The 12,437-nt window shown below is 35.5% G+C and overlaps 1 protein-coding gene across 1 annotated transcript; it reads left to right on the forward strand.

The window, feature by feature from the left end:
- Positions 1 to 1,656: 1,656 nt before the first annotated feature.
- Positions 1,657 to 7,871, forward strand: LOC147283172 (coatomer subunit delta-like). Its single transcript, XM_086249183.1, has 11 exons — positions 1,657 to 1,858; positions 2,153 to 2,192; positions 2,816 to 3,039; positions 3,720 to 3,962; positions 4,072 to 4,246; positions 4,547 to 4,851; positions 5,198 to 5,396; positions 5,478 to 5,631; positions 6,738 to 6,800; positions 6,898 to 6,994; positions 7,580 to 7,871. Exons 1-11 carry the CDS (start codon positions 1,856 to 1,858, stop codon positions 7,667 to 7,669), a joined length of 1,593 nt encoding a protein of 530 aa, XP_086105309.1. The 5' UTR covers positions 1,657 to 1,855; the 3' UTR covers positions 7,670 to 7,871.
- Positions 7,872 to 12,437: the final 4,566 nt, after the last annotated feature.

Here is a 12,437-nt window from a genome sequence, read left to right on the forward strand (position 1 = left end):
TGCTTCTTCAATCTATCAAACAAGTTTTTGTAGTCCATAATCGTTTAATTAATTATTTTGTCTTAGCCTCCTAATATTCGTTTAATTAATTAACTAATTAATCTACTTATTTTCTAAGTAGATTAATTATTTAATTAATTATTTTAAAAAAGATTATGTCAAATGACCATTCCAAATTAATCACTTAACTTATATGGATTTACTAATACATTTAGCTCGCCAAGACCAAGAAAACTCATGTGGTTTGAGGTCGCATCGTCGCTAGAGATGTGAGATCACTGCTGTTGCAGCATTGACTTTGGCGGCTTGTTGCGCCGCTATTAGTGGTCAGATTGTCGAGATAAGGGTACTAGAAGGTCGGCGCTGTCAAGAGCTTTCTGACGAAACAAGATCGCTGGAATATCCCGTGATGATGCTTTGTTAACCCGGGGGTCTGCTTGTAAGAAAACCCTGCGTGGAATTGGTCACATGAAGGGTAGTACTCGAATCAATCCACCATGCATAAGTAGATAAATAAAAATAAAGCAACTTTTCAGGCACCAGGGCATAGTGATTACATTCCTTCACTCCTTAAAAAACCGAAGCTTTGAACCAAATGTTGTATCACATGACGGCGAAATCACTCACGTGCAGTTCGTTCTCAGTAGCCTACGTCCTTTCGGAACCTAGGAATGAATCTATGTTCAGAAAAAAGCCCAGCTCGCTAACTCCTATCATCAAGAACTATTCTCCAGAGGGGGCCCCTCTTCTTAGGGAAAGAATGGGGTGGGATCCGATGTCGGACGAAGAAGAAATGGCTCGTCAAAGTAGAGAGAAGAGGAGAGAGAGAAGGGGAGGGAGAGAAAAACACAGAGGAGTGAGAGAGAGATGCATGAAGAAGAGGAAGACCAGCTAGCTAGTTTTTAAAATATTTGACCCACAAATTATCATTTTGCCCCTCAACTTCAAATGCACATAATTTCATCTATGCAACTCCAATTTGCGATCCATTTTAGCCTACGCGGTGGTGAGCATGAGCTCTATCCAACCAAACCAAAATTAGAAAATTTATAGATATCATTCAATTAATTCTCTTTGTAAACCAGAACTTTTATGTTAAATGCATAAACATTCATATTCTTAAATAATTCACCAATCATGAATCCAGGTCAAAAAAAGTTCTGAAAAATCCTATGAGCTCCTTTCAACTTGTACTATTTTTCTACTGCCTAAACTTCAAATTTTAAGTCTTCGAAACTTATCCAATTTAATTTATATGTATCCAAATAATTTCCAATAAATTCTTAATGACTTAAATTAATTCATGAAAAATCCTTATAAGTTCCAATAATTTCTCCATAAAATCCAAAACTTATTATCGTCTCCAAATTAATTTATTAAAATTTTCTTGGGTCCCATAATTAAACTTTCCTTTTTGTTTCTTAGATTCACATCTAATAAAATTTTAAATATATAAGTAGATAAAGAAAAGGAAATTACTCGAGGGTTTGATTTCTAATATTTTTAAAAATGGTCAATGTCTTTAATGAAAAAAAAAGGTTCGTTTTCAAAATTTTTCGTAAAAAAAAAAAAACCAAAAATTATATTTTTTGGCCGTGTTGTAATATGATTTGGCATTCTTAAAATATAGGATGGTCATGCATACAGCAAATCACCTCCGCATCTCCTCCGTTATTTCACTCCGCGCGCAAGAGATCCGATCCGAAGTGCTATTTCATTCTCTATCCTCTCCTCCTCCTCCTCCTCCTCCTCCTCCTCCAGAGGCCCTGATCATATTTTCTTCAGACTCTCCGTCTTCTTCTTCATTTCAACCCCTCAGAAATCAAATCCCCTCCGACTAAATCAAGAATTCAAGATGGTAAAGTTTTTGACATTTCTTCTCAATTCTCCATTTAATATTTGAGTGATGTTCTTAGTGGATTAATGATAATCAGTTTTCAGTAAAACTTGAATTCAGGATAGTTTTCGGTAATTTCTATGAGCTTAGTAATTATGTAATATATTGTTTTGCCCTTCAGTTGAACTAGCATTCAGAATAGGGTTCCTTGTTGGGTGGTCAAATTGTCTGAATATCTTTAGGATGCTGATCCTAATAATTTTTAGTTTTGTTTTGGAATATCTCTTCTCATTATACCTTTTATTTGTAATTTAGGTTGTGCTTGCTGCTTCAATCATAAGCAAGTCTGGGAAAGGTGAGTTCTGTGCATTTTTTCTAATGTTTCTCTGAAAGGGTGGTTGAAAAGAGCAATTCTTGCCTTTTCCTTTTTTTATTCATGAAGTGCACATGAGGAAATTTATGAATTTTTGATTGCTGAAATATAAATAAGAATGGTTGAATTAGGAAATTTATTCTAACCATAGATGTTAGTATAAAGTGATTTTAAACCTGTGCAATGCATGTGTGTAGATCTGGGCCAGTTAGAATTCATGAGTATAACTTTCTTATGAATTTGAGGTTTCTTTTTCTAAATTACTACCTTAACATCTCTAACTGTTAAATGTCTATGGAGTTTTGAGGGTTGGAGGAGGGTTGCATTAGGAAGGATAGCTTCCTCACCGTTATTTCATGTCATGAATTAAGAGAGAAGGAAATAAGAGGGCTTATGAGGGACTGGTGCCTCTGAGTTTCTCTGGCTTCCTCTTGGAGGAGCTATGGTGGGATTTCATAGTAATTAAAAATAATACAGGTTTTTATTTTTTGGTTTAATATGTCGTATTTGGGGCTTACTAAAAAGAGAAAAAAAATAAGTTGTACTTTGGGCTTAGCTGAACAGTTGGTACTTTGGGTTTACGTTTTTTTATTTTTATTTTGCAGTGCTTGTTTCTAGGCAGTTTATGGATATGTCTCGTATAAGAATTGAGGGTCTTCTTGCGGCTTTTCCTAAGTTGGTAGGCACTGGCAAACAGCATACATATGTTGAGACAGAAAATGTGCGCTATGTTTACCAGCCAATAGAAGCTTTGTACTTGCTACTTGTTACGAACAAGCAGAGCAATATTTTGGAAGATTTGGAGACTTTGCGGCTGCTCTCTAAGCTGGTATCCTTTTTTTTTTGCAGGCATATGATTATTTTCATGTTCCTTCAATGACTTGACTTCTTGGATCCATCAATTGTCACCGCTTTTTAGAATGATTGACTTGTTGCTATGGTTGTGATAAAATGTTTGCATGGATCTGGATCCCTTTTTTTATTTGATTCATGCGCTCATGCTCTCATTTAGTATTCCCCTACTCCATTGGGAACTGTGATTGATATCGAACATCTTGTTTCATGGTATTTGGTGATCTTGTTCTTCAAAAATGGTGTTCCCAATGTAGTAATGTACCATGATATATGAGGAAGAAAAAGAGATAAACTGTCAAAAGTAAAGAAAGCAAAACTTAGGGCAAAGTTGTAAATCCTCTAAATCTATATATGTGCTTGTATGCAAGTGTTTATGCATTTGTGCACGGAGGTATGAATGTACTTCAAGTTGTTCCCAAGCACGCAAGTAATAAGTGAAACAATGTGAACTGCAATCCCAAATGGAAAACCAACTTAGCGGGGATTTACCATGGACTGGGCATAGTAGTGTATTGTGTTGCCATACCTCAACTGTGAACTAAATGTACCATGGTCCTGGTAATTCTCAGCCATAAGTTGTTTTTGAGCCATATCTTTTCTTTATAGATGTTTGCGTGTGGTGAACGATTGAGTTGATTCCTTAAGTGTTTTTAGGTACCTGAATATTCTATGTCCCTAGATGATGAGGGTATATGCAGGACAGCTTTCGAGCTGATTTTTGCTTTTGATGAAGTCATCTCTCTTGGGCACAAGGAAAATGTGACTGTTGCACAGGTTAAGCAGTACTGTGAGATGGAGAGTCATGAAGAGAAGCTGCACAAGCTCGTAATGCAGAGCAAGATAAATGAGACCAAGGATGTTATGAAACGCAAAGCTAGTGAGATTGACAAAAGCAAGGTATTTATTTAGGGCCGTGTGATGACTCCTGTATTAGTTTTGTTCTTTGCATAATTTCCTGGTCTTGTATGCCTTCCATTTTATTATTTTGCATCTTATTTTTTTGCAGATTGATAGGAGCAGAGGTGATAAGGGAGGATTTATGTCTTTACAATCGATGGGCTCTGGAAGAGTTGAGAGTGCCTTTAGTGACATGAGCATATCTAGTAGTGGAAGTGGTTTTGGAGGTGGTTCTGGTTTTGGATTGAGCACTGATATTGACTCATTCTCAACAAAGGCCAAAGGTTTGTGCCTAATTGTCTGCATGAATTCTGTGATTCCCTGATATTGATGAGCTGTGGTGATGTTGGTGTGTGTGGTACATGATTAAATTTCTTGTTCAATTATTGATATGCATACACTAGATTTAGTTCCCTGCTGATAATTGATATGCTACATTTGTTAAGCTGGTCTTATATAGTCTGTTTAAGAAAGTATTGTAAGCACATAATGTTCAGGGTTTCTATGGCCGCCATTGTTCTTTTGGCATTTGTCGTATTATTTTATAATTAAGACCACTCGTTTTGACCATGTACACTCCTCAGCTCGCCCACCTTCAGCTGCCACTGCTCCTCCAAAGGGTTTAGGTATGCAGCTGGGAAAATCACAAAGGACCAACCAATTTTTAGAGTCCTTAAAAGCAGAGGGGGAGGTGATTCTTGAAGATGTACAGCCTAAAGCAGGCCAGTCTAAATCAACTGCCCCACCTCTAACTGATCCTGTCACTTTGAATGTTGAAGAGAAACTCAATGTAACACTTAAACGTGATGGTGGAGTGAGCAACTTTGATGTTCAGGGGACATTATCCCTGCAAATTCTTAACCAAGAAGATGGCAATATCCAAGTCCAGGTACTTTGTGCAAGCATGTGCATCAAATATTTCCATTGGCACAATCAAGGTGGTAGATGTATTTTTAACATTTCAATGTTCATGGTGACGTGTGAGACATCTTGCATCTGACTTATTTGAATACTAGGTTTGGTCTGATTCAGAGAGAAGCTTCATAGTTGTCCTTGTCCTGTGAGACTTGTAGAGCTATAGTCTACTTGAATGTTGTCTTTTGAAACTTGCTTTCAGTCATTTGTGGTAAATGTTTAGTGGTGGTCTGTTTGTGGCTGTGCTCGTTAAGCTTGTAGAAGACTAGAAGTAGGTCCCATGCTTTGCCTAATTGCAATGTGTTTTACCTTATTTTCAGATTGAAACTGGTGGAAATCCTGGCATCCTTTTCAAAACACACCCTAACATGAACAAAGAACTATTTTCCAATGAAAATATTCTAGGCCTAAAGGATCCTAATAGGCCTTTTCCCACCGGTCAAGCTGGTGATGCAGCAGGTGTTGGTCTCTTGAAGTGGAGAATGCAGAGTACAGACGAGTCAGTGGTGCCCCTGACAAGTGGGTTCAAGTCTTTTCATTTTGGTGTATATTTTGTCATGTGTGCTCTGATCATTAAATATCAATCTATCTTTGTTTCAGTCAACTGTTGGCCCTCAGTTTCTGGGAATGAAACTTATGTCAGCATTGAATATGACGCTTCTTCGATGTTCGATCTGCAAAACGTTATCGTATCAGTACCTCTTCCAGCTCTCCGAGAGGCTCCAAATGTAAGGCAGATTGACGGTGAATGGAGGTGAGAAATATTAACTTTATTTTTCTTGTTCACTCTAGCTTTTAGCACCTTGAATTACAGCCATGAATGTGGTTATCTTACCGGTACAAAGTTTCCACTGTGAATGTGAATGTGAATGTGAATGCCTGGTTCTTTTCTGTTTCCTGCCTTACATTCAACTGTGTATGACTATGATTTCATGGACATGAGCATGATCCTGATTCAGGGCAATGCTAAGATGTTATTCGTGAGATACAGTTTCCAGTACTTTTTTAAAATTTATGATACTGGAAATGGTGATTTGAAGACATCTGTTTTAAATTATTTTTTTTCATTTTGATTTCTTTACCCTTGAATTCTTGATGCTTCCTGGAGTGTGATAGAATGTTAAAAAATGTCACTTAAAAGAAATATTCGATGGAAAACCCAATTGCATTACATAAAATGAAGAAGATCAATGAATTCAATGCGTGTTTGTGTTCTGTCTGGTTTTAATTTCAATGCTCTCAAATTTCCAGCTGATTTATCAGTGTAACTCTGACAACACTGTCATATTGTGAGTAGAATTTGACAATCATCTTTTACAAGTTATATTGTGTTTTAACTTTTCTAATAACAAGACTGGTATTAAGAATTCGTGATATTATTGTCAATTTTTGATATCTTAACTTCCATTTAGGTCAAGGGTGAGAGAGGGTGGGGCAATGGGTTAGAATTAGGATAGGTCAAGGGTTCGATTCCCTCCAATGTAATCAAAGAAAAAGTTTTGTTTAGTAGTTCTGTGGAATTTTTTCCATACCCATTCCTTCCATATCTGCTCTCCCCTGAACTGACTCTTTGATATATTTCTTGCTCCATAAAGCCATCAATAACAGGTAGGTCTAATGCCTACCGGAAAGGACAGTCTAATGCCTACCGGAAAGGACAGTTTTAGCATTTCCCATATGTAATCCTTTTGTGTACATGTTAGGTCCAGACACTAAGATGGAATAGGCTCAGAAATTTGCCCAATATCCCTGCTTCAATGTGATGGGATGCTATTCCTCCTGGAGCAAAAGGATCGAAACCTTTCATTTTTCTTTGGAATTTATATTGCTTAAAATTTAATATCAACAATTTTATTGCAGATATGATTCAAGGAATTCAATATTGGAGTGGTCCATACTTCTTATTGATAACTCGAACCGCAGGTCTGCAAATTATTGGATTGATTACTTTGACTGTTTCACGTTCCTTATATACCAGTGCTAATGCAATTGTTATCTTTCTTTGTTGAATGCTTGGCAGTGGATCGATGGAGTTTGTTGTTCCCCCAGCAGACTCATCTGTATTCTTCCCCATTTCTGTTCGCTTCTCTGCCACTAATACCTTCAGTGACCTGAAGGTACAACTGCTTGACTTCGAACTTTGCTTTCTTGATATACTTTGCTCATTTTGATGGACTGAAATAACCCATACTTGTAGTGCAACTACTATGTTATTAGGTACTTCTGGAGTTTTGGAATTATTATGTTGCTCTTAACTTTTATCATACTGCCATAGGAGTCACTGCTACACACATCATTAACACTTAGGCAAGGCCCTTGGAGTTGTTTTTATCTGCCCATTTATTATGTCAATCTGTAGTCCACTTGCGACTTGGCCAATTTCTCAAACTTGATGGGGAAGTTGTTGGTTGTGTGGTAGTCCCTCTCGAGGACTTCGTAAATGAATGAGTAAAAATGTTTTTAATTTTCTGTGCATGCAAAAGGTCAGTCGGATTCTTGACTGAGGTTAGAGAAACTTCCTAATTTGTGCAACTAATGATTTTCTTCTGAGATCCTTTCTTGAATGGGCCACTTATCTTCCAATGGTATTGGTGGTTTACAAATTCGAACCTGATCACTAGTGGATTATACTCTGAAAGTTTTTGAGTTAAATGGTGCCGTTAAATCTCCATAAATTATTCAACATAAACTCCTTTTTGCAGGTTGCGAACATTATACCTCTGAAAGGTGGAGCCCCTCCCAAGTTTGCTCAAAGAACGCAGTTGATCACAGAGAATTACCAAGTGGTGTGACTGGTTTGGGGTGCCTCTGTTTGCAACTAGATTATCAATTTCACAACATTTTTGGATATGGATTGAATTCTAAATTAGCAATTTCTTTGACGGTGTTTTCCCCCTACTCAATTTGAGATGAAGGATGCCAGAGATATATTTTTATAAATTTGAACCTAATGTTCTTAGAATGCTTATACAATCTACAGTCTTTCATAGTGTATCTGTCAGACTTTGGAGTTTGGACTTTAAATCTGCATATCATTAAGTACATCTGCCAGTTTTTATCCCGAGTAAGATATTTTGGTGCCCCCACTTTTGCTTTTCAAATGGGATAGTATTTGTTTTTCAGATTTCATCTAAATGCAGAAACTTTTATCCCAACTTTATAAATTTCAATTGATATGTCAATTTTTAGTTACAACTCGGTGCCAAGTTGGAATCCAACGTTACTGAGATCAAATTTGCATCAAAAAAGTCTGGATCTGAGACGGTTTAAGATAAATAGGCGTGACCACTTGAAACTGAGTGAATTACTACAAATAATTCACAAGTTTAACTCGTATAAATTCAGACTTTTAACTTAGCAATGTCAATCTTAGAGTGCTTTTTTTCATTCTCGAATCATCCATACTTGGTTCAAATGAGTTTGTATGTGTGAATTCTTTATGTTAATCTTACATAAAAAACTTTTCATACGTACATGATTCCTTATATGATTCCAGATTCTTGTATATCCGTCCGAACAAGTTTTTTTGTATAGGACTGGCATAGAGATGTATGCCATTTGGTCGGTTCGGATCGGTATTGGGGCATATCAAAATCAAATTGAAAATTTTGGTATTTTTTTATTTCGTTTTCTTTCAGTTTCGGTATTTTTGGTAAACTTTGGGTTTTGGTTTAATTTTGGTAATTTTGGTGCCTAATACTTTCGGTTTAGCTTCAGTTTATTTTTAGTATATTTTATGTTTATTTTCGGTTTAATTATAATAATACTAATTATATACTAATATAAATTGTAATTTAATTAATGAAAAATTTTAGGCAAAAGACTCCAATTATAACCCATGATGCACATGAGGATATGAATTTCACTGTGTCAACTGTGTACTAAAACTTTTATTTTGTGTTAAGTAAGGATATTCCGTCAGCTCTGTTATAACTTATATTAAAATTTGAACATGTGCCAAACACATGACCAATTTTTTAGGACAAAAACGTCTCTTTGCTTAAAAAATAATTTTAGAAAAGTTAAAAATTAAATTAAAAGGATTATAAAATTAAACTAAAAAAACTTAATTATAAAAAAGTAAAAAATTAAAATAGTAAATTACATATAAATCAATACAACATTTAAAAATTTCATAATAGTCAAAATACAATTTGGGTTTCCATAATGGTCACATGCACATATTTGCTAATTACATAATAGTCAATGAGCCAATCCCAATTTAGGTGGCCCTATACTATTCCTAGTGTTAAATTACTATCATACCCTTCAAAAATATTTTGACTCAATTTAAAAAATGGTGAATGTCACACAATCAAAACGGTAACGGTGTGACATTTTCCAATTAAAAAAAGTAATTGTGTGATAGTTACCATTTCAAAAAGTATGTGATTGTTATTGACTTATATGTAATTTTAAAAATTGGACATTGGTGATATCAGCAGCAGGTCAGCACAGTGACAAGATTCGTAAATTCTTTTGTGGCTCAATTATAAAATACACCCACAAACTATAGGTGATGTTTCAGATTGATCCATGAACAAAAAAATGTTTCAAATTGGTCCACTAACTAATAGAAAGTTACAAAATAGCACATCCATAATGAATTTTGTGAAAAAAAAAAAAAAAGTTAAATGCTACTTTGGACAATGATGACGTGGATTTTTTGAATGATATGGACACCAAATTTGCTCCACATAGATTAATACTGATTAAAAAAAACTAACAAAACTTTTAAACAATCTAAAAATAAAATTAAATATGACATCATTAATCCATGTGGTTTAAATTTGGTGTCCACATCATTCAAAAAATCTACGTCAGCACTATTTACACTGGTATTTAACGTTCTTATTAACGAAATTTGTAATAGATGTGTTATTTTGTATATTTCTATTAGTTAGTATACTAAGCTGAAATAATTTTTTTATAGACCAATATGAAATACCCCCCGATAGTTGGTGGGTGTATTTGTAATTGAGCATTTTTTTTTTTTAGTTGTCAATTCACATAGTTTCTCTTAACTTCATGTCAATAATGACTATTATGATATTTTGAAAAAGTTTATTGACTAATTTATAATATTAAAAATATTTATAGAGTTTTTTGTAATTGACCCAAATTAAAAAAAAAAGAATTATAAAAAAATAAAACTAACCACTTCACCTCGGTCCCTCTCTCCGGCCACTAGCCTTCGATACCCCGTCTTGGCGATCACTCTCCTCACTGCCAATTTTCTCTCTTTCTCTCTCTCTTTCTCTTTCTCTCTCTCTCTCTCTCTATCACTCTCACTCTAATTCTCTCTTTCTCCTTTATGCCAAATGCACCCCATCACCACCACCACGTGCCCTTCCCCCTCCTCCTCACTAGATCCACGCGCGCGGCCGCCAAAACCACTCCCCTCCTCCTCTTCTTCCGCCACTACGCACTTCTCCAAGTCCACATCCAACCCATCAAAACCAAAGTCCAACACCTGCATCGTCGACATCGCGAAGAAGAACTTACCACCCATGTCCACGCTAGCCATGATCGACGAGTCCGAGAACATGGGCCTGCAGTGTCACACCCCGAACCGCGGGTATGCAACAGAGATACCTACCTTGAATGCCCCAAGAGATTAATACCACTAAATCAAGTATTAATCCCCCAAGATATTCAAGGCGAGTTAAGCCTTTTGGGTTTAGTACGAGTTAGATCAGAGATAATAAATAGCGGAAAACATGTGGAGTAAAAATAAAACTTCTTCATAGAACCAACTCCCAAAGTTATGGTAGTTCATTGCAACCTTGAAAAATTAAATAAATTCAAAATACATGGTAAGCATAGAATAAAGGTTTCAAAACTACGCAAACGTATAATCAAAGTAAATAACTAAAAACCATCTCTAATCAATAAAGGAAAAATCAACAAAACATACTCGACACGAAAAATCACTTAAATAACAACACCAATTGAATTCAGGAAATTGACAAGTCTCAAGATGCTGCTCTGCTCGACCATCATCCAAGTTCTTTTCTTTACCATGCTCTATAAAAACATCTAATAAATAAGGAACACAAAAACAATGTAGGGCATCACATACGATCATAGCTTCCCTCAGGAGACCTTGCTAGGTTTGAAAACCACAAAACCATTCCCAGTGAAAAATATAGTGAAAATCCTTTCCATCGGATTCTTAAATCATCCAAATAAGTTCTTCAAACATTTCTTTTTAAATCATTTTCAAAACATTTATGACTCGGTTGTACAACAATATGGTAAACATGCATAAAAATCCATAAATAACAGTAAGTCAGATGGTCGATACACATTAGGTACAACTATGATGTCAGTTGCGAAAGACAGCTACGATAGCGAGAGTGCCCTGGTAATCAGAGATAGAAACTCGCAATTGAGAAACTGTATCAACTGCCTCTGGATTAGTTATGTGTTTTGTCTTTGCACAAGCACACGTCACACGCGACAAGGCATATGTAAAAGTATCGTGTGTGTAATGTATAGTGTGATAAATTATTAAAGCATATTAAAATTTTAATGCACATGCATGTACAGCAATTTAATGAGTCATACTCGTTCCTTTAACTAGAATGATTCAATCTTATTCGAATATTGGTCTTCATGCATCCATTCTCAATTTAACTAAACTGAGGCAACATAAAGGTCCACTTCATCAATCTCAAGTCATTGCCACAAAAACTCAATGGGCACATTATCATTTATTTCATCATCTCAATCCATGTATCACAGTGGCTTAATCTAACTTCGAAACTTTCTGTTATAAGCTCAACTGGCATATCTCAACTTTTGTCCCTTTAAATTTCTCTTTTGGTATTTATACGGGTCTTTCAAAGTTCATGTAACATATCTCAATCTTACCCTTCTAGTTTCCCTTTAAAAAGGGTTAAAAGTTTAGGGTTTAGGAAGAGCGGTTCTTTCAAAGTTCATAAACCCTAAACCCTAAACCCTAAACCCAATAAGCTACGGGTCTTTCAAAGTTAATGTAACATATCTCAATCTTACCCTTCTAGTTTCCCTTTTGGTACATATACAGGTCTTTCCTTACATGGTACATCAGGCTCTAACGACACTTGAATTCCAAAACATTATAAGAAAAATTTAACCTTCCCATGAAACTATATCATTAGTAGTACACCTTGATTCTTCAAGTAAACTTATCTCAAGTCGATCATGCGTTCTACTTACCAAATACATTCAGGTGTCAACTTTCCATCCAACCTAAGCAATCCCTTTCCTTTCGCGTCGTTCAATCCTCGAGGGATATCAACACTTGGTTTGCTCTAGGTATTTCCAATCCATCGTGTTACTTATTTCATCACTTCAACCATCTCAATATCTCAGGATCAATTCACAAATACTTTTTATTATTTGAGTCAAATAATTAAGAATATGATGCAAACAAATCATGACACGATTAAACTTCTTTCTCTAGTGCACTTGCCCAGGATAGTTCTTTCAACTTAAGTTACTTTCCTTTAGTCATCCATGTCGACAAGTCACTATTTTTTTTTTTTTTACCAAAGATATTACTTTGACAACTCT

This window comes from Dryas octopetala, chromosome 6, assembly GCF_963921425.1.
Source record: "Dryas octopetala chromosome 6, drDryOcto1.1, whole genome shotgun sequence".
NCBI classification, from domain to species: domain Eukaryota; kingdom Viridiplantae; phylum Streptophyta; class Magnoliopsida; order Rosales; family Rosaceae; genus Dryas; species Dryas octopetala.